Source organism: Macaca nemestrina, chromosome 18 (genome assembly GCF_043159975.1).
Source record: "Macaca nemestrina isolate mMacNem1 chromosome 18, mMacNem.hap1, whole genome shotgun sequence".
Classification (NCBI taxonomy): Eukaryota; Metazoa; Chordata; class Mammalia; order Primates; family Cercopithecidae; genus Macaca; species Macaca nemestrina.
The window spans coordinates 1,641,100-1,667,860 of NC_092142.1; the positions used below are offsets into that span (position 1 = coordinate 1,641,100).

Consider the following 26,761-nt stretch of genomic DNA (forward strand, 5'->3'; position numbering starts at 1 on the left):
CCGGGGACCACTCAGGCTTCCCTTCCTGGCTAAACCTCACTGACACCCAGGGGAGCAGCCTCTTGTTCTCCTGTGGACTCTTCTGTCTATGACACGACCTCCTGCTGCATTTCAAATCCCTGTCACACACCCATCACCTCCAGGTCCTGAGATTGGGGTAGGACAAGGTTATTCCCCTATAGTCCAGGACATGCCACCTAGTGACATCGGTAGAACGAATGAATAAATGAATGGCATGAATGAATGAGATCTTGAAAATGAGTCTGAATTGTGTGTGAACCTGCCAATACCCTTGCTTGTGGGGTACACGGCATGTAAAACGCAATAGGGGTGAGGTGCAGTGGGCTGTAATCCCAGCACTTTGGGAGGCTGAGGTGGGTGAAGCACCTGAGGTCAGGTGTTGGAGACCAGCCTGGCCAACATGGTGAAACCCCGTCTCTACTAAAAATACAAAAATGAGCCAGGTGTGGTGTTGGGCGCCTGTAATCCCAGATACTCAGGAGGCGCTGCACTCCAGCCTGGGCGACAGAACGAGACTCCGTAAAACAGCAACAAAAAACCACGATAGGGAGTGATGGCCCCAAGCTTGGAGGAGAGGCTCTGAGCCTCTTACCCACCCGAACTCCACCTGCCCAAGCCAGGCCTGCTCCGTTCCCCCAGCACTCAGGGATTCCAAACGGGAGAGCTGGACCACCCCCTCTGCAGCCCCAAAGACCACTCTGACCGCCAGCCTGTTGGCTCAGTTGTTTAATGAGATGATCACAGCCGCATGGCACCCCAGCTCCATGGGCGCCTCCGCCCTCCTCTCGGAACTGGCGGGGAAGGAGAGGGGAGGAAGAGGGGGATGGGAGCGGGGCTGAAGCACGGGGAAGTGGGCGGGAGGTGTGGGTGGAGGGGATCAGAAAGCCCCACCAGGGAAAGTCGGGACAAAGCTGCCGCCTCCGCCTCCTCCGTGGATCATCGGGCCCACCCGGGGCTCACCCACACTTCCTGATTTCCCGGCGGATCCAGGCGACATGGCGCTGGACGCTTGTGAAGACAGCCGGCAGCTGGATCGTGGAGCAGCCGATCCCCCAGCTGACCACTCCCACCTGGACCCAGGAGCCTCCCTTCCTGCAGACCAGGGGCCCTCCGGAGTCCCCCTGCAGGGAAAGGGGACAGTCACACGTCTCGCCAGGGGCCTTGGCACAACGGGACTCCTTGTCCAGCCTCGAGAGGCCCAGACCAGGAGGCGCCCCCGGGGCAAGGCAGAACCCAGACATCTTACCATGCAGGGGCCGCGGCCCAGGCTGCCGGCACACAGCATGTCTTCCGGGATGACCCTCCCGTCGGCACTGGCGTGCAGATACTCCTTGTAGCCCTCCTCACAGGCCTCATGGTCTTCCAGTGGGATGTGCACCTGCTGCAGGCGGTAGGGTGGGTGTAGTGGCGCTGGGGGTGGAGGAGGGGAGTCAGGAAGCAGCAGGGGGCTGTGTCCCCGACACGGTGGATTCGTTCACACCCACCACGGCCAAGGCGGCCATGGGGAGGGGTCCCGAACCGCCTGTGATGCCCGGGCCTGGGGCTCTGGTCCTGCTCTTGTCACTCCGACCTGGAGCCAGCCTGAGCCTCAGTTTCCCCATCTGTCCTAGGTGGGAGTGTGACCTCAGCCCATGCCGTGATAGTCAGGCTCAGATTCCGCAGACAGACCCAGGCTGGGTGGTGTCCTGGCATTCACGTCCCTCCAAAGCTTCAGGATGGGGTCTTATTTAGAAATAGATTCTTGGCAGATTGATTAAGGTGGGATGAGGCCATGCTGGGTTAGGAACGGCCCTAATTCCAAGACAGGTGACCTAATGAGAAGCGGAACAGGGGCGGCCCCAGCCCAGAGGAGAAGGTGACATGAAGACCCAGGCGGAGATGGGAGCCATGCGGTCATGAGCCCCGGGACACCAGGGCCACCAGAGGCTGGGAGAGGCCAGGAGGGGCCCTCCCCTAATGCCAGAGCGGGAGCAGGGCCCTGCCCACACCTGGACCTTGGGAGAACCCATCTCCGTGCTGTGAAGCACCCAGGGTGTGCGACTTGTCATAGCCCCAGGACACACCCAGGGTGTGCATCTTGTCATAGCCCCAGGACACACCCAGGGTGTGCATCTTGTCATAGCCCCAGGACACAGACGGGGGGGCACCCGGGGGCCTGCAGCCCAAAGGTCCCAGAACACAGGAAGAAGCGTGACTTCCCCCATCAAAAAACATAACCAGGCCGGGCGCGGCGGCTCAAGCCTGTAATCCCAGCACTTTGGGAGGCCGAGGCGGGCGGATCACAAGGTCAGGAGATCGAGACCACAGTGAAACCCCGTCTCTACTAAAAATACAAAAAAAAATTAGCCGGGCGCGGTGGCGGGCGCCTGTAGTCCCAGCTACTCAGGAGGCTGAGGCAGGAGAATGGCGGGAACCCGGGAGGCGGAGCTTGCAGTGAGCCGAGATCGCGCCACTGCACTCCAGCCTGGGCAACAGCGTGAGACTCCATCTCAAAAAAAAAAATAAATAAAAAATAACCAGATTCTTCCTCCCACCCCCACCCCAAAAACCTGCACACAGCAGAGTGTGAGGGCAGCAGGCTGCGGACCCGGGGACTTGAACCGATTCCGCCCCCGCCGCTGGCAGACCCGGAGAGCTGTGAAACGCCCTTTACCGCCTTTAATGTAAAACGAATATCAGAGCATCAGGGCGGCCACGGGGGGCTGAGAGGTCGCGCCGGGGGGACAGCTGGGAGCTACAGGACGCTGCTTTCCTTCCCTGTCCCATTTATTTCCGAGCTTGTGAACCAGCCCCCGAGGGACCTGCCTCCAGGAATGGGCATGGAGGGGAAAACTGGGGAACTTCCCCATGCCCCTCCAGGACCCTCGCCCCCCAGCCCTTCTTACCGTAGTAGGACGTCCTGCCCCAGCCGGTCAGCCAGCACTCGTCCTCCGGGGTGAAGTTCAGGGCCTCGGGCGGCAGGGTGACCGGCTGAACGTTGCTTGCTGCGCCCACGCGGGTGGTCAGCTGCAGCAAGGCCAGGTCGAATCCGAGGTGGGCAGCGACGTAGTTGGGGTGGACGATGATCCGGCTGATGTTCAGCAGACCCCGGCCCCCGTACAGATACACGTCCCCGGCGTGGATCCGGTAGGTGGACGGGTCGGTGTCCTTCCTGGGGGAGGATGGACCTGGGCTGCTCAGGGGGCCTGGTCTGCGGTGGCCCCACTCCCACCTCCCCTCGCTGGGGTCCTCGGCCCAGGACTCACCGGAAAATGCAGTGGGCGGCGGTCAGCACCCACTGGGGGTGGATGAGGGAGCCCCCGCAGATGTGCACCCAGGAGGCCCAGTGGTAGCTGTAGATCCTCAGGCTGACCTGCCACGGCCACTTCCCCTGGGGGGCGTTGTGGCCCCCCACGATGCCCACCAGGTCATTCTCAGGGACGGGCTCTGGGAACAACCGAAGGAGGTCAGGGAGCCACCCTCCTGCAATGCCAGGAGCTTCCAGGTCCTGCTCGACGAGGGGGTCAGCTCTCTGTCCTAGCCCAGTCCCTGAGGTCCAGTGTGAGGTGGGGCCGGGACTCACCTGGGGTCTCGGGCATGGAGCCCCCCAGGCAGGGGAGGACCAGGAACAGCAGCCACAGCATCTGTGCAGGGAGGAGAGGGCTGGGTGGGAACAGCTGGGCAGGACCTGGGTCTGGAGGCCACAGATGGCTGCCGGTGGTCAGTGTCCTCACCGTGGTCTGTGGCCACAGCTGCCCTCCTGGACCCGCCCGGAGCTGCTTTATCTTCCTTGCAAAGGGAGTGGGTGGGGCTCGGTCACACCTTCCTCCCCTCGGGGGTGGGAGCAGTAGCTCCAAGCCCAGGCTGTGACCAGGCTGACCGTGAGGACAGGGGCCACCCCCAGCCCCTCGCATCCCCTCTGCTGGGCCAACAAGGGCCCCGCACCCGAGTTCCCTGTCTACACCAGTGGCTCCCACCGGGCACATTTATGGTTGTCAGGGGTATGGGGATACCACCCACATTTAGTGGGAAGAGGCCGGGGTTGGGGGGCTAAATGTCTCCAGTGCACAGGATGACCCCACTGCAGAGGATCCCTGGCCCCAAATGCCCACAGTGCCCGGGTTGTCGCCATGCTGCCCATTCTCGTGGCCAGTGCTCCAGAGGCCAAGGAAGCACCTGGGCCTCAGAGGAGAAACTGCCTGGTAACTAGCACTCCCTCAGCCTCTCCGGCCACTCGGGACAGGACGGGCACTTGTACCCACCTCCACGGGTGCAAAAGCATCAGCCAGAGGGCCCGTCAGAGACGCTTGGACCTAGGGCCAGGGGACCCGCCTGCTCCATGGTGGCTGCCCCAGGCTCAGGCTCCAGCCTTGGAGGGAGTTTGCAGAGTCCACACAGGCAGAGCTTCTGGGTGGGCTCCAGGAATCTATTTTAATCAGATACAAACCTCAGATTGCAGGAGGGGCACACCCTGCTCTGGGAGAGGGGCCATCACCTACTGGGATTCTCAGAGGGTGGGAAGCTGCATTCTCAGGCCAGGACCCAGCCCCCTAGGCCCCAGCCTGCCACTGCTGTGCCTCGGGGCCCCGGCAGCAAATGCCTGTTTCAGCCCAGGTGGCAGACACGTTCTGGGGCAGACAGGGGCAGTAGAGGCCGAGGCCCAACCCTACAGCCTCTCCTCCAGGAGTTTTGCTTTGCCATGAGATTGTAACGGAGGTGATCGTGGGGCTGTGGGAACACAAGGGAGCACTGTCAATGGGTGGGGTGTGTGCCTGTGTGTGTGCACGTGTGGGTGTAGGTGTGTGTGCATGCCTGTGCATGTGTGTGTGCATACGTGTGTGGGCATGGGGTATGTGCATGCCTGAGTATGTTCATGTATGTGTGTGCATGTGTATGTGTGTGCATGTGTGTGAGCTTGTGAGTGTGCATGTGTGTGTGTGTATGTGTTTGTATGCATGTGTGTGAGCATGTGTAAGCATGTGTGTGCATGATGTATGAGTGTGTGTGCATGTGCGTGCATGTGTAAGTGTATACGTGTGTGCATGTGTGTAAGCATGTGTGCATGAGTGTGTGCATGTGTGAGTGCATTGTGTATTTGTGTATGCGTGTATGAGTGTGTCTTGCGTGTGTGTGCATGCATGTATGTGTGTGTGCATGTGTGTGTGTGCATGTGTGCATGTATGTGTGCGTGTGTGCATGTGTGTGTGAAAATGTGAGTGCATGCACATGTGTTAGTGTGTGTGCCTGCATGTATGTGTGTGGTGCATGTGAGTGCATGTGTGTGCGTGTGTATGCATGTGTGTGCATGCATATGTTCCTGTAAGTGTGTAAGTATGCATGCATGTGAGTTTGAGTGTGTGTGCCTGCATGTATGTGTGCTTGCGTATATGAGTGTGTGTGCATGTGTATAAGTGTGTGCGTGTGTGTGCCTGCGTGTATGTGTGCATATGTGTGCATGCATGTACGAGTCATGTGAGCATGTGTGTAAGTGTGGGTGTGTGCATGCGTGTGAGTGTGTGTGTGAATGCGTGTATGTGTGCATGTGTATCAGCGTGTGCATGTGTGTCTGTGTGTATGTGGGTGTGTGCGCGTACATGTGTGCGTGCATGTATGTGTGCATGTGAGTGTGTATGACTGTGTGGTTGCCAGCATGTGTGCATGTGTGCCCGTGTGTGTGCCTGCGTGTATGAGTGTGTGCATGCATGTATGAGTGTGTGCCTGCGTGTGTGAGTGTGTGCGTGCATGTGAGAATGAATGAGCGTGTATGTGTGTCTGCATGCATGAGTGTGTGCATACGTGTATGAGTATGTGCATGCATGTGAGTATGAATGAGCGTGTGTGTGTGTCTGCGTGTCCTCCAGCTGGAGAAAATCCAGCTCTCTCCGTGCTACCAGCAGCTTCCTGGTGATGCCTCAGGATTCCCCGGAGGCTGAGGGAGTGGGTCCCGAGGCTGGGCCTGCAGCTGTGAAACCCTCTGCAGCCAGACTTCCGCCTGCATGCCCAGCCGTGGACCTCCCCGCGTGGGGAGGAGAGAAGCCCCAGGCTGCCTGGGATGGGCTCTCAGCCGCCTGTGCCCCTCCCTCCTGGCTGCATTCACCGGTCGTGGGCCAGGACCTCTGGCTCTGTTTTGGTAGCAGTCGCACCCCTCACTCCCAGAGCGCTTGACCCACGCCCACTTCAAGGTGCTACCCAGGCCCGTGGAACGGGCAGCTCCACCTGAAGACGCAAGGAGACAGGAGAGCAGCTGAGGATGGGAGGCCTGGGAGGCCTGGCCAGGTGAGGCCAGGAGAGGCTGATGGGAGGGAAGCTCGGGTCTGGATCACCTGGGTTCCGTGTTTAGACCCAGAGGGCCGAGGAGAAGAGAGGATGGCTGCTTAGCCCGGGAGCTTTCTTGGTGATTCCTCTCCCTCCCAGGACACCAGGATAATGTCGCAGCTGCATCACAGTGCAGGACCCTCCTGGGCCCCCACCCAGCTACCGGGAGGCAGGGTCCAGGAGGCCCAGGTAAGGCGGGGACAGCACCAGCCCTGAACCAGCCAAGATCCGCAAAGCGCAGCCAGTCTGAGGGCCGCGGGGCAAGCATGGCCAGGGCCTCCAGGGAGGCCTGGAGCCTGCAGACAGGGATCCTGGGCTGTGGGGGATAGGCGGGAGAGGCCCAGGAGCCCTCGGGGCCCCGCTGAGTCCAGGCTGGGTGAGCCAAGCTCGCCTGGGAGAGGCCTAGGAGCCCTCGGGGCCCCGCTGAGTCCAGGCTGGGTGAGCCAAGCTCGCCTGGGAGAGGCCCAGGAGCCCTCGGGGCCCCGCTGAGTCTAGGCTGGGTGAGCCAAGCTCGCCTGGGAGAGGCCCAGGAGCCCTCGGGGCCCCGCTGAGTCTAGGCTGGGTGAGCCAAGCTCGCCCTGTGCGGAGGCCGGAACGTCGCATTCTCACTAGATGCAGGTGACACTTTCCTTTCATCTTTTATTCGGTGCTTTATACTTGGAATCGTGTGAGGTCGACGAAAATTGGGCATTGTTGTGTGGAGAAGGTTCTGGAAGTTGCCCAGTGCTGTGTCTGCACAGATAGGCTCCTACAGGACGTGCAGGTGAAGGAGGAAAATACCTCGGGGGTAGGGAGCCGGGTGCCGCGGCAAGTGAACTGCATTTGCTGAAAACACACATTCAAGCCTGAGGCCCGGGGCCTGTGAACGTGACTTTATAGGGAAGTTGGTTTTTGCAGATAGAATTAATTATGTAATTAAGGATGTCAAGATGAGATCATCCTGGAGTTAGGGTGGGCCCTAAATCCAACGACAGGCATCCTTATAAGAGAAAGGAGAAGGGGGTTGAGACCTAGAGCAGTGGAGGAAGGCCAGGGAAGACAGGCAGGGATGGGAGTGATGTGGCCACAAGCCAAGGACAGCCAGCAACACCGGACACGAGGAGACAGGCACGGAGCGGCCCCTCCCTCCAAGCCTCTGGAGCAAGCAGCCCTGCTGACACTCCAGGATTGAGAGAGAGTAAGATTCTGCCCCTCAGTGTGCAGCACTTTGTGTAGCAGCCCCAGGGCACTGATACAGGTGATGAGAGATGGGGTGCAGGCTGCTCACCGTGGCTCATGCCTGTCATCTCAGCACTTTGGGAAGCTGAGGCAGGCAGATAACTTGAGGTCAGGAGTTTGAGACCAGTCTGCCCCAACACGGCGAAACCCCGTCTCTACTAAAAATACAAAAATTACCTGAGCACGGTGGCGGGCACCTGTAATCCCAGCTACTTGGGAGGTTGAGGCAAGAGAATCGCTTGAACCTGGAAAGTGGAGGTTGCAGTGAGCTAAGATCGTCCATTACACTCCAGCCTGGGCAGCAGAGCAAGACTCCGTCTCAAAAAAAAAAGAAAGAAAAAAGAAAAGACCGAGTAGAAAGATGTCAATAACACTTACTGTTGGCATCTGGGTGCAGTGGCTCACGCCTGTAATCCCAGCACTTTGGGAGGCTGAGGCAGGAGAATCGCTTGAGCCCAGGAGTTCAAGACCAGCCTGGGTAGCAAAGTGAGACTCCATCTCTACAAAAAAAATCAATAAAATTGGCAGGGTGTGGGGGTATGCCCCTGTAGTCCCAGTTACTGGGGAGGCTGAGGCAGGAGGATCACTTGATCCCAGGAAGTTGAGCAGGGAGCTATGACCACAACACTGCACTCCAGCCTGGGTGACAGAGCGAGACTCCGTCTCAAAATAATAATAATAATAAACATCACTGGATATTGGGATGGGCTGGAATCGAGCCCCCGGGAACCACAGTGGAGCCCAGGGAGGAGCTGGCTCTGGGGTTGGGGCAGGTGGAATGTGGGGACCAGCCTGGGAGTCGTTTTCCGTCCCTGGGCCGATGACAGATTTGTCGCCGTTTCTGGTGGGCGGGGCTCTCTTCCTTGTTATTTTTTCCTCACATGGTCTTGGATACGGTGGCCCTTTCTCTTGTGAAATCATGAGACTTCATATTGTGCTTTCAACTTAAATCCAACAAAATCTCTGTCTTTCTTTCACCGCCACAGCTGGTGTGGAGGGAAAACTAAACCAAGGGTTTTGGTGTCTTCCCGGCCAGCAAGACGATTTGTGTCTAGAGGACACTCCTGTCAGGGAGCTCCCGTGTAGGAGGTCCATGAGGGTGGTCAGTAGGTGAATCTTCAGAAGTTAGTGGGTAAATTTCGTTTCTGATGACAAGTTTTGCTTAGGGCTTTAAATGAACAAAAGCAGTTTTCTTCAACAGACATTGGAGCCAATACAATTATAAAAACTTTTTTTTTTTTTTTTTTTTTTTTTTTTTTTTTTTTGACACAGGGCTTTGCTCTGTTGCCCAGGCTGGAGCGCAATGGCAAGATCTTGGCTCACTATAGCCTGAAATTCCTAGGCTCAAATGATCCTCCTGCCTCAGCCTCCTGAGTAACTGAGACTACAGGTGCACACCACCACGCCTGGCTAATTTTTGTATTTTTTGTAGAGATGGGGTCTTGCTGTGTTGCCCAGGCTCTGCATGGCTTAAAACAAATGTTTTTATAGAGATAGACTCACTATGTTGCCCAGGCTGGTCTTGAATGCTTTGGCTCCATCTGTGCTCCTGCCTCGGCCTCCAAAAGTGCTGGGATTATAGGCGTGACCACTGCGCCCGGCCGGGAAGCCCTGTGTGTCGCCAGCTGTTGGTCTTGCACTGACGTGAGTCCGCTGCCTTGCTGCGCTTGTGCCCCTGATACTGTCTGCAGGTGACCTTGGATGGTCTATGAAGATCACCGCATTGTGGGCAGACACTGCAGCCCTTTCCCTTCCTTTCCAGTCCTGACACTGCTTGTTCCTTTCTCTTTGGTTTTTGTTTCATTTTGTTTTTCTGTTTTTGTTTGTTTGAGACAGAGTCTCACTCTTCACGCCGAGGCTGGAATGCAGTGGCACGATCTTGGCTCACCGTAACCTCCACTACACCAGGTTCAAGCAATTCTCCTGCCTCAGCCTCCCAAGTAGCTGGGATTACAGGCATGTGCCACCATGCCTGTCTAATTTTCATATTTTTAGTAGAGGCAGGGTTTTACCATGTTGGCCAGGCTGATCTCGAACCCCTGACCTCAGGTGATCTGCCTGCCTCGGCCTCCCGAGTAGCTGGGATGACAGGCGTGAGGCGCTGCGCCCAGCCTGTTTCTCTTCACATATGTGCTGCCTGGGGCTGCCTGCACTGAGCTGGGCAGAAGGAGGGGTGGTGGTCCCTACCCGTCCCTCACTCACAGGAGGGGCTTCCCGAGGTCCACTGTTAAGTAGGACGTTTGCTGTGGGCTTGGATGAGATCCCCCTAAATTTGCTAAGAGTTTTATTGCAGTTGGTGGTTGAATTTATCAACCAAAAGAATCAGATGCTTATCAAGTAGATTATCAAAGGTGGTTTATCTCTGCTCCGTTAACTGACAAATTAGATGGTTAGATTTCCAAGCGTTAAACCAACCTGATTTAGACCTGATTAGGTTTTCCTGTAATTCTGAGTACATTTTCTGAGTCAGCTTGTTAATGAATTGGGGGGATGTTTGAATCAGTGTTCGTAAGTGAATTCGGCCTGAAGTTTTCCTGTGTTCTATTAGTCTAGGCTTGTCCTGCAGGCGACACTCATCAAATCTGATCAGTCAGGACATTGGCCTCTTTTTTCTAGTCTCTGGAAGAGTTTGTTTGAAATGGGGATTATCTGTTCCTTGAAGATTTAGTATAAGTCTCACATAAAACCGTGCAAGATAGATATATACACAACTATGTACCCACAAAAATTTAAAAATAAAAAAGTTGAGAGAATTGGCCAGGTGCAGTGGCTCACACCTGTAATTCCAATACGCTGGGAGGCCGAGTGTGCGAGGATTGCTTGAGCCAAGAAGTATGAGACCAGCCTGAGCAACATAGTGAGACCTGGTCTCTACCAAAAATTTAAATATTAGCTGGACATGGCAGTGTGGCCCAGAGCGTCGTGAAATGAGGCTCGGGGCACACGTGGTGGACATGAGGAGCGGACGGATCCCAGGCCTTCCCGGCACAGCAGTGGGAAGAATGCAGTGGCAGGCACCCTCGGCCTGTCCCTGTGGGGCGTGGCTCTGCCCAGAGGCTGTCCAGAGGCTGTCAGACCCAGCAGAGGGTGGGTCACAGCACTGAGATGACCCACGGACAGGCACAGGACACCTCCGTGGGCCTGCATCCTCTATGAGCAGGGGGGACAACAGTGAGATTCCCGTCTCATCAGGGTGGCCCCTTTGTCCCTGTGGCAGGGCCCGGGAACAGCCATCGTGTAGCAGGTGACATGGGTGAGGGTGCCGGACACGGCCATCGTGTAGCAGGTGACGTGGGCGAGGGTGCCAGGGACGGCCATCGTGTAGCAGGTGACGTGGGCGAGGGTGCCGGGGACGGCCATCGTGTAGCAGGTGACGTGGGCGAGGGTGCCGGGGACGGCCATCGTGTAGCAGGTGACGTGGGTGAGGGTGCTGGAGACGGCCATCGTGTAGCAGGTGACGTGGGCGAGGGTGCCAGGGACAGCCATCGTGTAGCAGGTGACGTGAGTGAGGGTGCCGGAGACGGCCATCGTGTAGCAGGTGACGTGGGTGAGGGTGCCAGGGACGGCCATCGTGTAGCAGGTGACGTGGGTGAGGGTGCCAGGGACGGCCATCGTGTAGCAGGTGACGTGGGTGAGGGTGCCAGGGACGGCCATCGTGTAGCAGGTGACGTGGGTGAGGGTGCTGGGGACGGCCATCGTGTAGCAGGTGACGTGGGCGAGGGTGCCGGGGACGGCCATCGTGTAGCAGGTGACGTGGGTGAGGGTGCCGGAGACGGCCATCCTGTAGCAGGTGACGTGGGTGAGGGTGCCAGGGACGGCCATCGTGTAGCAGGTGACGTGGGTGAGGGTGCTGGGGACGGCCATCGTGTAGCAGGTGACGTGGGCGAGGGTGCCGGGGACGGCCATCGTGTAGCAGGTGACGTGGGTGAGGGTGCTGGAGACGGCCATCGTGTAGCAGGTGACGTGGGCGAGGGTGCCAGGGACAGCCATCGTGTAGCAGGTGACGTGAGTGAGGGTGCCGGAGACGGCCATCCTGTAGCAGGTGACGTGGGTGAGGGTGCCAGGGACGGCCATCGTGTAGCAGGTGACGTGGGTGAGGGTGCCAGGGACGGCCATCCTGTAGCAGGTGACGTGGGTGAGGGTGCTGGGGACGGCCATCGTGTAGCAGTGACGTGAGTGAGGGTGCTGGGGACAGCCATTGTGTGTCAGGTGATGTGGGTGAAGGGCCTGCAGACTCACTCCTGGCCCTGGCCCAGGTCTTTGGGCCTCTGGACGGTTGGCACACTGCCAGCTGCCACAGCACCCACCTGGCTCTGGCTCCCACTGCAATGTTGCAAAATGACCTGTGGGTAGTGGGTTCTGTGCCGTTGTCCAGGCTGCATCCTGCCTTAGGCACGGGGGCCCTCACCATAGTTCTGTTCCGTCCCTGATCTGTCCCCCGCACCCCACTGTCTGAATACAGAGGCCCCTCCTCTCTGTCGGGGAGCCCAGGCATCCAGCCCTTGCCCCGTGTGGTTCTCTCCGGGTGCGGTGGGAGAAACCTGCCAGGAGAGACAAGATTCCTGCTGCTTTATTCACAGTGTGAAGCCAGAAGGGACCAGACCCAGACCTGCTCCCGGGCCGGCTTCTCTGTGAAGCCCCTTTCTCCAGCAGGAGAGTGCGGCTGCCCCTTCGGGTGCTCAGGGGCCTCCTCAGCCTCACCTGGCCCTCACCTTGGGGGTGGGGGGTACAAGAGAAAGGAGAATGAAGATTTCCCCATCTCAGGTTGAGGATGCCTGGTGCCCTGTTACAGCCCAGCAGCCTCCCTGACCCGGTGTTGGTCCCAGAGCTTCTGCGAGGTGGGCACAGGGCGGCCATATGGGAAGTCTCAGTGCTAAATGCTCCAATGCCCCTGAGCAAACAGTGGCCCGGCAACTACGGATGTCACCCTTGCTTGGGTTTCCCCAGAAGCCTCCCGTGCAGCACCCTGGAGATGCCGTGGGCACTGGGCAGGGCTGGGCAGGGCTGCAGGTGGGCACTGGGCAGGGCACTGGGCAGGGCTGCAGGTGGGCACTGGGCAGGGCTGGGCAGGGCTGCAGGTGGGCACTGGGCAGGGCTGGGCAGGGCTGCAGGTGGGCACTGGGCAGGGCTGGGCAGGGCTGCAGGTGGGCACTGGGCAGGGCTGGGCAGGGCTGCAGGTGGGCACTGGGCAGGGCTGGGCAGGGCTGCAGGTGGGCACTGGGCAGGGCTGGGCAGGGCTGCAGGTGGGCACTGGGCAGGGCTGGGCAGGGCTGCAGGTGCCAGTTATTTCAGGGGTGGAGGAGTTGCCCAGGGGTTCAGAAGAGCTTGAATGGGAGGGGACTGAGAAGGAACTTAAAGAAGCACCCCCTCCTCCAAAAAAAAAAGCCCAAGAGATCAGCAGGGCATCCCAGGAAGCAGCAAGGCAGCCCTGGGGCTACAGCAGGGTCTGGGATGAGCAACCCTGGGTGGGGACAGGGGGAGGTTGTAGGGGTGGACTTTGCTTTATCTGCTGCTTATCTGAGGGAAGGGAGTCTGCCCCAGACCAGGCACCCCAAACCCCTGCAATAATGGCATGGACCTAGAAAAAGGGAGGGGGGAGAGAGGGGTGCATTAGATGGGTGGGTGGACAGACAGATGGACAGATGGACAAGTGGATAGATTAGTGGGTGGGTGGGTGGATGGGTGGATGGATAGATCAATAGATACGTGGATGGATGAGTGGATGGATGGATGGACAAATGGATGGACTAATGGATGGGTGGGTGGATGGGTGGGTGGATAGATCGATAGGTGGGTGAGTGGATGGATGGATGGATGGATGGATGGATGGATTAGTGGATGGTGGGTGGATGGGTGGATGGATAGATCAATAGGTGGGTGGGTGGATGGATGAATGGTTGGATGGATGGATTAGTGGGTGGGTGGGTGGGTGGATGGATGAATGGATGGATGGATGGATGGATGGATGGATGGATGGATGGATTAGTGGATGGTGGGTGGATGGGTGGATGGATAGATCAATAGATAGGTGGGTGGGTGGGTGGATGGATGGATGGATGGATGGATGGATGGATGGATTAGTGGATGGTGGGTGGATGAGTGGATGGATAGATCAATAGGTGGGTGGGTGGATGGATGAATGGATGGATGGATGGATGGATGGATGGATTAGTGGATGGTGGGTGGATGGGTGGATGGATAGATCAATAGGTGGGTGGGTGGATGGATGAATGGATGGATGGATGGATGGATGGATGGATGGATGGATGGATGGATGGATGGATTAGTGGGTGGGTGGGTAGGTGGATGGATGAATGGATGAATTCATGGTTGGATGAGTGGATGGATTCAGTGGGTAGATAGATGGTAGATGGATGAACTTTGGTGATGAGGCTGACCTGGACTTTTAGTGGAGGGCTGGGCTGGGAGCTGGGCCCCAAGAGAAGTCATCACTGAGAATATTTCCCCGCTCTTGCCACCCATCCATCATTTCCCCCCACCACCAGTGAATGCCTGGTCTGGAGCAGCCATTTCTACAGCCCGACGGTCCAGAGCAGATGCACCCGCATCAGGAAGCCCCAGTCCCCGCCCCGCTAGCCGCACCCACACTCGGGAACACACTGGCCACTTCTGGTTTGCTTTGCTAACAGTTTAATGCGACGACACTGCAAACTGGCTCCAGGACTTCCATCCCTAACCTCACCCCCATTCAAAGCACCTTCCATGCCTCCTCCTCCCAGTGTGAGGGAGGAAGGTGCAGGTCTGAAAAGGCAGAGGGAAGTGAGGACTATGTGGGATGGAGGAGCAGAGAAGGTGGGTGCTGGAAGGAGCAGGGAGCGGAGGGGCCGAGACGAGGAATGAGCTGGATTTTAGGGAGCTGAGAGGGGCCCGGGGCTTAGAGGCGCATTTGCTGCAGGATCCAGGGCACATAGGTCTGGACTCGTGTGTAGACGCCAATGCTGGGCTGATGACTGTAAAATCCCCAGCTCACCACTCCCGCCTGGAGCCAGGTACCTTTCTTCTTGCAGACCAGGGGGCCGCCTGAGTCACCCTGTGGAGAAGGAAGGCCCAGCTTGACCAGAGACCCAGGACCCTGCTCATCCCAGTCCAGCCTCAGAACTGCAGACAGGAAAAGAGATGGCAGGAGAGAGGCGCCAGGTGTCACCTTCCAGGTGCGGCGGCCCGTGCGGCCGGCACAGATCATGTCGTCCTGGATGAACTTTCTGTCTCCAGCACCGGGAAAAGCGTCGTGGATCTGCTGCTCACAGTCTGCGTTGCTCAGTGTGGGGACCTTCACCTGCTGCAGGCGGTAAGGAGGCGGCAGCGGATCTGCAGAAACCAACCATGGGTGTCAGGAGCGGCTCAGGAGGGGCCCCCGGCCAGCACCATGGCAGGACCCCTCCCCACCCCAAGCCTCAGCTCAGGACCTGGGATGCTCAGCCTGCACGGCCTAAGGTGGAGTTAAAGAGGAGAACCTCTTTTTTTTTTTTTTTTTTTTTTTTTTTTTTTTTTTTTTTTTTTGAGACGGAGTCTCGCCGGGGCTGGAGCGCAGTGGCCGGATCTCAGCTCACTGCAAGCTCCGCCTCCCGGGTTTACGCCATTCTCCTGCCTCAGCCTCCTGTGTAGCTGGGACTACAGGCGCCCGCCACCTCGCCCGGCTAGTTTTTTGTATTTTTTTACTAGAGACGGGGTTTCACCGTGTTCGCCAGGATGGTCTCGATCTCCTGACCTCGTGATCCGCCCGTCTCGGCCTCCCAAAGTGCTGGGATTACAGGCTTGAGCCACCGCGCCCGGCCAAAGAGGAGAACCTCTAAAGCTGCAAGAACGCAGAATGGAAATGCCAGAGTGGAGTACAGCGGCATAATCATAGCTCCTTGCAGCCTCCGCCTCCCAGGCTCCAGCAACACTCAAGCGATCCTCCAACCTCAGCCTTCCAAGTAGCTGGGACCACAGGCATGCAGCACCATGCCCCGCTAATTTTTTTTTTTTTTTTTAAGATGGAGTCTCGCCCCGTCACCCAGGCTGGAGTGCAGGGGCGCAATCTCAGCTCACGGCAATCTTTGCCTCCCAGGCTCAAGCGATTCTCCTGCCTCAGCCTCCTGAGTAGCTGGGATTACAGGTGCCCACAACCATGCCTGGCTACTTTTTGTGTTTTTAGTAGAGTCAGGGTTTCACCATGTTGGCCAGGCTAGTGTCAAACTCCTGACCTCAGGTGATCCACCTGCCTTGGCCTCCCAAAGTGCTGGGATTACAGGCGTGAGCCACTGCGCCCGTCCAATCCATATTTCTCTTAATTCTTTGTAGAGGTGGGGTCTCCCTGTGTTATCCAGGCTGGTCTTGAACTCCTAGGCTCAAGTGATCCTCCTACCTTGGCCTCCCAAAGTGCTGAGATTACAGACTTGAGTCACCGCGCCCACTCCCACCCCCCACCACCCTACCACCCCCATCCACCAATACCTCTTAAATTGGGAGAAGAGGGAGATGGGACCCTACACACATATTCTAGCGAACGGAGGCAGGACCCATGCGCACACTCTAGAAAAGGGAGGCGGGATCCACGCACGCACTCTAGAAAAGGGAGACGGGACCTATGCGCTCTAGAACAGCACCAGGTATTGCCTTTCAAAGAACAGAGGCCCGAAGCAGGAAATGAAGAAAGCCTCAGGGTCCCTGAAACCTTCAGTGGAGGAATGGACAGATGGGTAAATTCGTGCCCTCTTTGAACCCATTTTCTTTTCCACAAAACGAAGAAAATGTCTTGCAACGAGAATATGCATAAAATACGTGTTCTAGACACACACGCACAGCACGGTCGCTGCCTCCTCCCACCCACCCCAAAGGCTCATTTTCTTTCCTCCCTCTGTTTTATGAGCTTGTATCCCTAGGGCAGCTCACCTGAACCCTGCACCCCCAACCCTAGCAAGAGAGACCCCAGAATGTGCAAACCAAGCGCTAATCTTTCATGAGCCTCCCAGGACCCCCACGTGTGCCCGTCCCGCGTCCCTCTGGTTCTCACCGAACAAGCTGACCCTGCCCCAGCCTGTGGTCCAGCAGTTGTCACTGTCACTGAACTCCAGAGACTGTGACGGCAGAGCCACCGGCGCGAGAGTGTTTGTTTTCCTCACACTGGTGGCCAGCTTCAGCAGGGCGATGTCTGCCCCCAGGAAGAAGACAGAGTAGTTGGGGTGGACGATGATCCGGCTGACGTTCAGCAGACCCCGGCCCCCGTACAGGTACACGTCCCCGGCGTGGATCCGGTAGGTGGACGGGTCGGTGTCCTTCCTGGGGGAGGATGGACCCGGGCTGCTCAGGGGGCCTGGTCTGCGGCGGTCCCACTCCCACCTCCCCTCGCTGGGGTGCCCCGCCCAGGACTCACCGGAAAATGCAGTGGGCGGCAGTCAGCACCCACTGGGGGTGGATGAGGGAGCCCCCGCAGATGTGCACCCAGGAGGCCCAGTGGTAGCTGTAGATCCTCAGGCTGACCTGCCACGGCCACTTCCCCTGGGGGGCGTTGTGGCCCCCCACGATGCCCACCAGGTCATTCTCGGGAACGGGCACTGGGAGCACCGGGAGGAGGTCAGGGAACCCGGCCTCTGCCACCCGAGCCTCACCCCGCACCTGCCCTCGGGCAGAAGCTGGTCTGTGCACGTGTGCCCTGGATCCTGGGGTCAGGGGTGGCAGAGCCCCTGGGAAGGGAGGGCTGTGTGGGGTCGGGACTCACCTGGGCTCCCCGCGCTGCAGCTCCCCAGGGAGGAGACGGCCAGGAACAGCAGCAGCAGCATCTGCGGGGAGAGGGCGTGGGGTGTGGGCTGGGGGCTCAGACCCAGGATCAGGGGAGAGGGCGTGGGGTGTGGCCTGGGGGCCGGGAACCGCCTGCAGGCATCGGGGAGGGGACGGTGCCCTTACCATGCCGGGACTCAGCAGCTCTCTTCCCCGGCCCCTGGGAGCCTCTTTATCCTCAGCCACAGGAGGAGGGCAGCAGGAGGGTGGGGCCCTGTGGTGGCCTCAGGTCCAGGAGGCGTCTCTTCACCCCCTCCTCCTCTCTGTCTCCCACCCAAACTCCAAGTCTCCACCCTACCCACAGCCCAGGCTGGCAGGACAGGGGTGAGAGGAGAGGGTGAGGGCAGAGTGCGACTGGGGCGGTGCTGGGGCCCTCTGGTCTGCCTGTTCCTCCAAGAGGACGCCACAGCATCACGGGGCTGGTTTGGAGGGCCAGGCCCTTGGAAAAAACTCAGGTCTGGAGCTCAGGAAGGAGCCCGAGGCAGCGGCAAGGCTCTGCCTCCCACCATGGGGTCCCCAGGACAGTTGCCAGCAGTTCATGTGCTGCAGCACCCCGTGAAGGCGAGAGGTGGCCCCGAGTGGAGGTGCGGCTCGCTCCCAGGACAGGGGCCACAGGCCCAGCAGACTGTCCAAGGAAGGTGCCCACTGTGACGGTGCCCACCGCAACTGGCCAAGCCCATTCTGGCCAGATGTCCTCCAGCCGACTCACCCTGGGGTCTGCATGTGGAGACACCTCACTGGTGGGTGTGGTTGGGGAGAGGTCCTCTGTCCTCAGAGAGGCCTTCAGGACACAATTGAGTCAGGGTCTGGCTCTGTCGCCCAGGCTGGAGTGTAGTGGCATGAACACAGCCCACTGCAGCCTCCACTTCCTGGGCTCAAGCAATCTTCCCACTCGGCTCTCCCAAGGTGCTGGGACCAGCGGAGCACTATGCTCCAGAGACAGGAGAGAGACCCATGCAGTGCTGACCGGAGGGGCCCAGGGGCAGAAATGCTGCCCTGGATGTGCCACGGCTGCACCCTGGGTCTTGGGCAAGAGCTTCGGAGCTGTGGCGGCGTCAGAGCCGTGGTTCTTCCAGGGAGCACGGGACTTCGAGGACAGAGCCAGGACTGGCAACCACAGAGGCTGCCGGAAAGGCAGGGAGGGAAGGGACGGAGAGGAGAGAGATAGGGAAGAGGGAGAGAGGACCCGGGAGGAGAGTGGGATGCGGCTGTCCAGTGTTGGAGGACTCGGGGTGCCCCACATCCTGCAGCCCGGGCCATCTGTTCCCAGCCTCGGTGAAAGCTGGTCCTCCTCTGGGAACCCCCACCAACAGGTCACAGGCACCGTGAGAAAGGCCTGGCAGCTCCAGGCCCCTCCCTCCTCCAGCGGGTGCTGGGACCCCAGTCAGAGCTAATGAAGGGGCCTCGGGGGCTCACATCCTGCCCAGAGTGTAGGGAGCCTGACCCCCATGCTCCTTGAGGCCCCACGGTCCCTACTCTTCCCTCCCTCCCTCTCTGGCCTGGGCCCCCACCTGCTCCCCGACTTCTTCCTAAATCCCTTTCTCCAGTCTTAAGCCTTAAGCCCCTCCCCAATCTCTGTGTGCCCCCCACCCCTGCAGCACACCTCGGGCTTCCCAAGTTGGAGGTGCGTGTAGTTGGGGTGGGCAGTTTGCACTAAAAGCCAGAAGTTCCTCGGCCAGAGGTGAGGAGGTCAGAGGTCTCTCGGCCCCTTGCCTGTCAGGCGGATGGACAGACGATCCCATCTGATGGTCACAGCCACGGCAGGGTGGCGAGCCTGAGAGCATCAGGCACCCAGGGAGACCCTCCTGCTGAGGCCCGGGGGCGGAGGCAGCCACTCTGGGCACCCCCTGCCCCATCCATCTCAGGGCGAGGCTGTCCTGCCCCAGCCTGGGGGCCGGCGGGGGAGCTGACGAGGCAGCCAAACACCCAGAGCTGGAGAGAAGGCGCCACGGTGTTTCCCCCTGCGTTTCTTCACTGAACTTTCTCAGCCGTTTCCCCGCAGACCCCTGATAACAGAAACCCGATCTGATGCCCAGTCTGGGGACGTTCAGGTCCACCCAGGGTCAAAGGCCCTGTGGCCCATGCAGGCCCCCCGGGATCCCAGGAAGCCTGGGCTCTGGGAAGAATCCGAAATCCTGGTGGGGCCAGGAGGGGGTGCAGAGAGACCCCCAAGGAAGCTGTCTTCAGGCCCCTATCATGGAGGAGACCCTGGGAGGGGGATGGATCCCCTGTTTCGGAGGGGCCCGGGGAGCAGGAGGGGCTCAGCAGGGCGGAGGCAGGGCCTCCCTATGGCTCCTGGAAGCCCACACGGTGGGGGTGCTCCCGTCTCCCCCAGAGTTGGGGATGGACAGTGTTGGTCCCAGGTAAGTGGGAGTGGCCATAGCTCACCAGCAGGGGCCCTGGGACCACATGGCCTCGTGGTGCCCAGGCTGTGGCTGTGGCTGTGATGGGGCCACTGTGTCCTGTTTGGAGTCTTAAGGGCAACCATGGGGACCCACACCCACAGCGGCTCCTCTGCCTGGAGAGGAGGGATGAGGGAGCAGCTGCTCAGGGGCAGAGCTGGGGTCCCCCAAATTCCAGGGCAGCGAGCTCCGCAGAGACCCCACAGATCAGGGAGGCTGTGTCCTCAGCTGACCCCGAGACTCCGGGAGGTCCAAGGAGGAGACCCGGCCGAGGCAGCAGGCTCAGGCTGCTGGCCCCGCAGTGCGGCTCCGTGTCGGAACTGGGGTGCAGCGAGGCTGGGTTTGATGTCACAGATTTGGGGGAATGAGGGGAAGGAGCAAACAGCTGTCCCAGCCAGGGGTGGGTGTTGGGGAGAGAACAGGTAGCTCATCCCTGGGTTGTGGGAACCTGCGGGGAAGGCTGAGCCGCTCAGGGAGCTCAGGCACCGCCTCTGGGAAGCACAGCCCTCCCAGAATGGGCAGGAACCACACACCCTCCCCGTGGGCCCCCAGCCTGGCCTGAAGGTGCGGTCACTCCAGGCTGGCCACGAGCCCTCCAGAACCTTGGGATGTGTACCAGGAAGTCCCACCACGGCCCAGGACGCATCAGAGAATCGGAGACTCGGAGGCTGCTGTTCACACAGTTTAATAGCATGGCAGACCCAGGCAGGAGGCAGGTCCCTGGGTGCGTCCTCCCCTCCCCCACACCCACGGGACACCAGCTTCTGAGCTTCCCCTGCCGCTGTGTCCTCACCCCCAGGTCAGGGAAGGATGGGGTATTTCGGGGGCCAGGCGGGGTGGACAGGAACAGGGCCTGGAGGCAGGAAGGGGAGCTGAGGGGAGGCCCGGCGGGGATGGCAGGGGGACAGGTCGGCTCCCCAGCTCTCAAAGCCTTCTCAACGCTCCAGCGGGACGTGCTGGCGGACCCAGGAGGAATAGGTCATCACCCGGGTGTAGACACCAGGGTAGTTCCCGTGTCTGGAGGCCACGCCCCAGCTCAGCACGCCAACTTGGAGCCAAGTGTCCAGCCAGTAACAGACCAGTGGGGCCCCAGCGTCGCCCTGTATGGAGAGGACACAGTCAGGGGACGGCCCCACGGCAAGGCAGGTCCCACGGCTGACACCGAGGGCAGAGGGCGGGGCCGGGGTCTCACCTGGCAGGAGCCCTGCCCCTTTCTCCCTGCACACAGCATGTCAGCCTTGATGACGGTGCCCTGGCCGTGGGCAACGGAGCTTTTGTGATACATCCTCTCGCAAGCTCGGGTCCTCACGATGGGGATCTCAGCCTCCTGCAGGTGGGGGGCTGGGGGCAGCGGCGCTGTGGGGAGGGACTGGGTGAGCATGGCTGGTCCTGGGGGGGGGGCTCGTGCCCTCCCTCCATCTGCCAGGGAGCCTGGGCCTGGCAGCCCCTTTTGGGCTCATGTTCCCACTCAGCAGAAACAACACACTGAAGCTCCAATGGAAGCAGGGCTTCGGTGCTATAGAACATGACTTTCCCAAAATTAAAGACCAGAGCTCCAACAAATAGGAGAAAAAGCCATCTAGAAAATAAGCAACAGCCACACTGAAGCCGTGAGTCACCCTGAGAGCTGCGCCTTCTGGCTTTTGGAAGATCTCGCTACTTTATTACCAGTCAGGAAGAAAAGTTGCAACATTCCGGACCTGGAGACAGCCAGTGAGGCGCCTGCAGCCCGGAAGGCCGCCTGGAAGGCAGCCTCAAACCCAGACCTTTTTTTTTTTTTGGAGACGGAGTCTTGCTCTGTCGCCCAGGCTGGAGTGCAGTGGCCGGATCTCAGCTCACTGCAAGCTCCGCCTCCCGGGTTTACGCCATTCTCCTGCCTCAGCCTCCCGAGTAGCTGGGACTACAGGCGCCTGCCACCTCGTCCGGCTAGTTTTTTGTATTTTTTTTTTTTTTTGTAGAGACGGGGTTTCACCGTGTTAGCCAGGATGGTCTCGATCTCCTGACCTCGTGATCCGCCCGTCTCGGCCTCCCAAAGTGCTGGGATTACAGGCTTGAGCCGCCGCGCCCGGCACCTTTTTTTTTTTTTTTTTGAGGTGGGGTCTCGCTCTTGCCCAGGCTGGAGTGGAGTGGCGTGATCACAGCTCTCTGCAGCCTTGACCACCTGGGCTCAAGCGATCCTCCCACCTCAGCCTCCCCAGTCACTAGGAATACAGGCGCTCCCACCACGCCCTGCTAATTTTTTTTTTTTTCTTAGAGACAGGGTCTTTCTGTGTTGCTCAGGCTGGTCTGGAACTCCTGAGCTCGAGTCATCCTCCTGTCTGGACCTCCCAAAGCGCTGGGATTGTGAGTGTGAACCAGTGCACCTGGCTGCCAGATGGCTTTGAGGGAATAAGCCGGAACTGGCTGTGGCGGGGTCTTGTGATTCTGGGGAGCAGCGAGGTGCAGTGGCCTGTCTTTGACAACCGCCATAAAGAGGGTTTTGGGGAAGAGAAACCACATCGTGAAGTTGTCATCATCATGCGTAAGTCCCAGAGGAAAACACTCAGAACGCCGGCTGTTCAGGGAGGACCGAGGGGCCAAGTCCAGCACACGATTCCCCTGCGGTTACCAGGGTCGGAACCACGAGCAGCCAATGACACAGGCCAGGTCGGCAACAGCAGGCCCGGGAGCCAAGGCTGAGGGGAGCCTCTCTGAGAAGGACAGCGTAGCTCTGTGACCCTGGGCACGCCGTTCCCCCTCCCCAGCCTGTTTCCCCACCTCAATGCCGGGCGTATGGACAAAGGGAGTTCTCAGAACAAGCACGGAATCTAGAGATGAACAGCCCGAGAGACAGGGCCAGGAAGTGAAACAGGAGCCCACTCTCCCCCTAGGATCTTCCATCGGAAAAGTACAGACACAGACCATGCCTGGGCAGCGAGGCCAGAGAGCCATGGGCTGAAGGCCACGGCCCTGGGTATGAATCCTTGGCCAGCCCCTGGGAGTCCTGCCATCCAGATGCATTACTCGCTTTGACAACTGCAAACCGAGGCCAGGCACAGTGGCTCATGTCTATCATCCCAGCTCTTTGGGAGGCCGAGGCAGGTGGATTACCTGAGGTCAGGAGTTCAAGACCAGCCTGGCCAACATGGCAAAACCCCGTCTCTACTAAAAATACAAAAAATTAGCCGGGCGTGGTGGTGCGCACCTGTGGTCCCAGCTACTTGGGAGGCTGAGGCAGGAGAATCGCTTGAACCCAGGAGGCAGAGGTTGCAGTGAGCCAAGATTGCGCTACTGCACTCCAGCCTTGGGGACAGAGCAAGACTCGGTCTCAAAAAAAAAAGACAATTGCAAACCGAGAAATGGTGTCCAGCTCCTGCAGCTGTCTGTCTCCAAGGTTTAAACAAGAGCTAAAGATGCCTCCTGGTGGGGAGGCCTGGAGCCCACCTGTGGCCTGGGCACACACCTGCCGTCCCCATGCACCCTGCCTGAGTGCTGCCCAGTCCTTCCTCGCCCCCCTCCCCTGATCTTACCGAGGGTCCCCCAGCCGGTCACCCAGCACTTCATCCCCGGGAGGAGCATTAGTGAGTCGGGGGCCAGGGAGACCGGGTGGACGAGATCGGACAGTGTCACGGCGGTCTCCAGCTTCAGCAGGGCGATGTCTGCGCCCCCCCAGGCTGACAGGCTCATGTTGAACTTGGGGTGCAGGATGATCTGGGCCACCTTCGTCAGCTGGTCGTGGCGATAGAGCGTCACTTGTCCAATTTGGACCCTGTATGTCTGTGGCTCCCATGCGGCCCTGGGAGAGACCAGCTGCCTCTCAGGGCAGGGGGCCTCAGCCCCCAGTGCAGCAGAAACAACGTCCAGGGGCTCAAAGCTGGGACCTCCTGTTCCACAGGCTCAATACCACCGGGAACCTGAGCCGCCTCCTGCCCCAGGACACGGCCCCGCCACACTGCGGGGCCCCTCGGCTTCCGCCCGCCCGCATCTCCCACCACAGGCCTTCGGGTGAGCCACTCACAGTGCCACGCAGTGGGCTGCGGTCAGCACCCACTGGGGGTGAATGAGGGAGCCCCCGCAGCTGTGCCCCCACTGGTTTTGCTCCTTGTCGAAGGTCCTGAGGCTGACCTGCCACGGCCACTTCCCGGGAGGGGCACTGTGGCCCCCTACGGCGTGCGCCCACTTAGTCCCTGGGCTGAGATCTGGGGACACGGCGAGAGGGGCTGTGAGAGGCCCAGGCGCCCTGCCCAGGGCCAGCATGGCCTCCCACACACAGTTCCCCAGAGCCCAGGATGAGCCAGTGGCTTCCAGGGGGTGCTCAGCACCCGCCCCACCAGAGCCAGCGCAGGCCTGGGGTCAGGGCGGGTCCCAGGACAGTGGGAGCATTGGATAAGGACTCACCCGGGAACACGGGCACGGAGCCCCCCAAGCGAGGCAGGGTCAGGAACAGCAGCCACAGCATCTGCAGGGTTAGGGGGAGGGCAGGGTTGGGTGAGCAAAGCTGGATCCCAGGTCTGGGAGGACTCGAGAGGAACCTGGCCCTCACCATCGTCGTGTCTCTGGCCTCTGCCTCTGGGCGCCTCCGAGCCCCCTTTATCATCTCAGCATAGAAAGTGGGCGGGGCCTGTGCCGCCTGTGGGCGGGGCTTCCCTCCTCCCAAGTCAGACCATCAACATCTCAGCCGGGATCTGCGCCAGGCCCCGGGGAAGGCCCCCGGTGGAGGTGGTGGCTTTGGCACTGAATGGGGAGTTTCAAGGAGTGCTCAGTGCTGCGGGAGATGCCCGGGCTGGGCCAGGCCGCCAATGCTCAGGAAAGGCCTCTCACCGCAGGAGCCGCCCCAGCACAGCCAGGGCCTGGCCTGTGCTCCAGCCCGGGGGTTCACGGTCCACAGCCTCCCTGGGAGGTGGGGTCCGGGCATGGGCCGCTGCCTCCTCCAGTGGGCCTGGCGCAGAGCCCCCAGTTCCCACCCACCTGGGAGAGCTCCAGGGCGGGCTGAGTGGGAGGCGGAGGCAGCCAAGGGGCAGACAGGACTGGGAGGGGACGGGGCCTCCCACCCTCTTCCTGCCTCTTTCCGAGGCACCGGGCGTCCGTGGGTCCTGGAGGAGAAGGCTCCCCGGCTTCCCCCAGAGCCGAAGCGCCAGGACTGGTGAGATCTCTGAGGTGGGGGCGCTCCCCCTCGGCCTCCCCCAGCCAGAGAGGAAACAAGAAGGGATTGTCCGCTGGGTACAGTGGCTCACGCCTGTGATCCCAGCACTTTGAGAGGCTGAGGCCGGGGGATCAGCCGAGGTCAGGAGTTTGAGAACAGCCTGGCCAATACATTGAAACATCGTCTCTACTAAAAATACAAAATTTAGCCAGGCGTGGTGGTGCGTGCCTGTCATCCCAGCTGCTTGGGAGGCTGAGGCAGGAGAATCGCTTGAACCTGGGGGACGGAGGTTGCCGTGAGCTGAGATCACACCACTGCGCTCCAGTCTGGTGACAGAGCAAAACTCCGTCTCAAAAAAAAAAAAAAAGAGACTGTCACCATCACCCGAAGGAGTTCCCTGTTCCTGGGAGAGGCCTCCAATCAGCACGGAACCTGGGAGGCGAGGGACCAGGGTGGAGGACGCCGGTGGGCGCAGTGTCCTGGCCACCACCTGTGAGCCCTGTGCCGCTGCTGCTGGGCCCCACCCAAACCAGTGACTGCCTGAAGAGAGAGACTCCACCCCTGCCAAGACCCCGCAGAGGGACTCCCCACACTCCAATAACCGCACACGCCCAGGGTGGTCCTGCCGCAGACCCTGCCTCGGGAGGACAGGGCCCTGGTGATGCCCGACGTGCAGGGCGGGGTGCCTGGAAGGCTGGGGCCGTGTGTGGGCCCGTATGACGAGGAGGCCCCTCAGGGGCTCGTGTTGCCGCTTTGCCGTTGTGAAAGAATTGGGGAAATGAAGATTTCTTATTTTATTTTTTTGAGACCGATTTTCGCTCTTGTTGCCCAGGCTGGAGTGCAGTAGTGGCGATCTCGGCTCACTGCAACCTCTGCCTCCCAGGTTCAAGCCATTCTCCTGCCTCAGCCTCCTGAGTAGCTGAGATTACAGGCGTGCGCCACCACGCCCGGCTAATTTTGTACTTTTAGTAGAGACGGGGTTTTTCCATGTTGGCCAGGCTGGTCTCGAACTCCCGACTTCAGGTGATCCACCCTCCTCAGCCTCCCTGAGTGCTGGGATGACAGGTGTGGGCCACTGTGCCTGACCTCTTTTTAGTTTTTCATATTTATCTGGGTTTTTTTTTTTTTTTTAACAGAGTTATTGAGATTGAGTTCACAAAAACTTACAATTCACCCATTTAGAGGGTGGAACTTCATCGATTTTCACGCATTCGGAGGCATGTGGCTGTCGCCATTCCCAATTGTACGACATTTTTATCGCCCTGAAAAGTCCACACCCTTCTGGTGGCTGTCGCTTCCCATCCCTGTCACCGCTCCCCCGGGCCCCAAGAACCTTCCGTCCACCGCTACGGATCTCCCTGTTCTCTAGACCTGTGGCCGCGGTGCCCGGCTCCCCTCTCAGAGTGGACGGCAGAATTTTGGGCTCTTCCCCTGCTTGGTGCCCTCCCCTGCCTTGGGAAGCCGGCTCAGCCGCAGGCTCAGCCGTAGGCCTTCGTGTCAGCAAAGACCTCCTGGAGACCCCTCGCCTGGCCTGTGAGGAGGCCTGGGTCACCCGTGCCCGGAGGGACTCTGCCGGCGGCTGCAACAGGCCACAGCCGGGCGGTTTACGCACAGCGGGAATTCATTCCCAGTGACCCCGGAGGATGGAGGTCCGAGGTCTGGGGAGGACCCACCTCCTGGTTCATAAACAGTGCCTTCTCTTTGGGTGCTCCAGGCTGGGAGGGAGGAGTGAGCTCTCTGGGGTTCCTTCTCTAAGGGCATGAATGCCCTGTTTACCTTCCAAAGCACCCCCTCCCGATCCCATCGCCCCAGGGGTTAGGGCTTCAACATGTGGATCTGCAGGACCACAAATCTTCAGACGAGAGCAGGGGTCTGAGCTGAGGGGCCTCCAGGAGTGAGGAAGGGGCTCCCTTTCTCCCATGCC

General features: G+C 59.7%; 3 protein-coding genes across 3 annotated transcripts; all 3 read right to left on the bottom strand.

Moving 5' to 3' along the window:
- Nucleotides 1-732: 732 nt before the first annotated feature.
- Nucleotides 733-10,680, bottom strand: LOC105485864 (putative serine protease 29). Its single transcript, XM_011748441.3, has 9 exons — nt 10,648-10,680; nt 6,523-6,631; nt 6,098-6,216; nt 4,263-4,313; nt 3,584-3,875; nt 3,267-3,447; nt 2,907-3,172; nt 1,268-1,431; nt 733-1,142 (listed from the first exon to the last, which is right to left on the bottom strand). Exons 1-9 carry the CDS (start codon nt 10,678-10,680, stop codon nt 978-980), a joined length of 1,380 nt encoding a protein of 459 aa, XP_011746743.2. The 3' UTR covers nt 733-977.
- A 3,493-nt stretch (nt 10,681-14,173) lies between these two features.
- Nucleotides 14,174-18,556, bottom strand: LOC105485865 (putative serine protease 29). Its single transcript, XM_011748442.3, has 9 exons — nt 18,281-18,556; nt 17,820-18,094; nt 17,612-17,623; nt 17,440-17,527; nt 17,255-17,315; nt 16,910-17,090; nt 16,550-16,815; nt 14,699-14,862; nt 14,174-14,584 (listed from the first exon to the last, which is right to left on the bottom strand). The coding sequence occupies exons 1-9, from the start codon at nt 18,554-18,556 to the stop codon at nt 14,429-14,431; spliced, it is 1,479 nt and encodes a 492-aa protein (XP_011746744.2). The 3' UTR covers nt 14,174-14,428.
- A 1,834-nt stretch (nt 18,557-20,390) lies between these two features.
- Nucleotides 20,391-24,270, bottom strand: LOC105485948 (mastin-like). Its single transcript, XM_071083664.1, has 5 exons — nt 24,093-24,270; nt 23,713-23,893; nt 23,225-23,490; nt 20,908-21,071; nt 20,391-20,815 (listed from the first exon to the last, which is right to left on the bottom strand). Exons 1-5 carry the CDS (start codon nt 24,238-24,240, stop codon nt 20,651-20,653), a joined length of 924 nt encoding a protein of 307 aa, XP_070939765.1. The 5' UTR covers nt 24,241-24,270; the 3' UTR covers nt 20,391-20,650.
- Nucleotides 24,271-26,761: the final 2,491 nt, after the last annotated feature.

Bases quoted from the DNA above. Each gene is read 5' to 3' on its own strand.
- LOC105485864 (XM_011748441.3), bottom strand. From the start codon at position 10,680: ATGCAGGCCCACGGAGGTGTCCTGTGCCTGTCC. The intron at 6,217-6,522 runs GTGCTGTCCCCG...TTGCGTCTTCAG, and splicing joins TCTTGGCTGGTTCAGGGCTG to GTGGAGCTGCCCGTTCCACG. The intron at 1,432-2,906 runs GTAAGAAGGGCT...CTCCACCCCCAG, and splicing joins GGGCAGGACGTCCTACTACG to CGCCACTACACCCACCCTAC.
- LOC105485948 (XM_071083664.1), bottom strand. From the start codon at position 24,240: ATGGTGAGGGCCAGGTTCCTCTCGAGTCCTCCCAGACCTGGGATCCAG. The intron at 21,072-23,224 runs GTAAGATCAGGG...CCCTCCCCACAG, and splicing joins GACCGGCTGGGGGACCCTCG to CGCCGCTGCCCCCAGCCCCC. The intron at 20,816-20,907 runs GTGAGACCCCGG...CTCTCCATACAG, and splicing joins AGGGGCAGGGCTCCTGCCAG to GGCGACGCTGGGGCCCCACT.
- LOC105485865 (XM_011748442.3), bottom strand. From the start codon at position 18,556: ATGTGGGGCACCCCGAGTCCTCCAACACTGGACAGCCGCATCCCACTC. The intron at 17,316-17,439 runs GTAAGGGCACCG...CTCTCCCCGCAG, and splicing joins AGCTGCTGAGTCCCGGCATG to ATGCTGCTGCTGCTGTTCCT. The intron at 14,585-14,698 runs GTGACACCTGGC...CCTTCTCCACAG, and splicing joins CGGGCCGCCGCACCTGGAAG to GGTGACTCAGGCGGCCCCCT.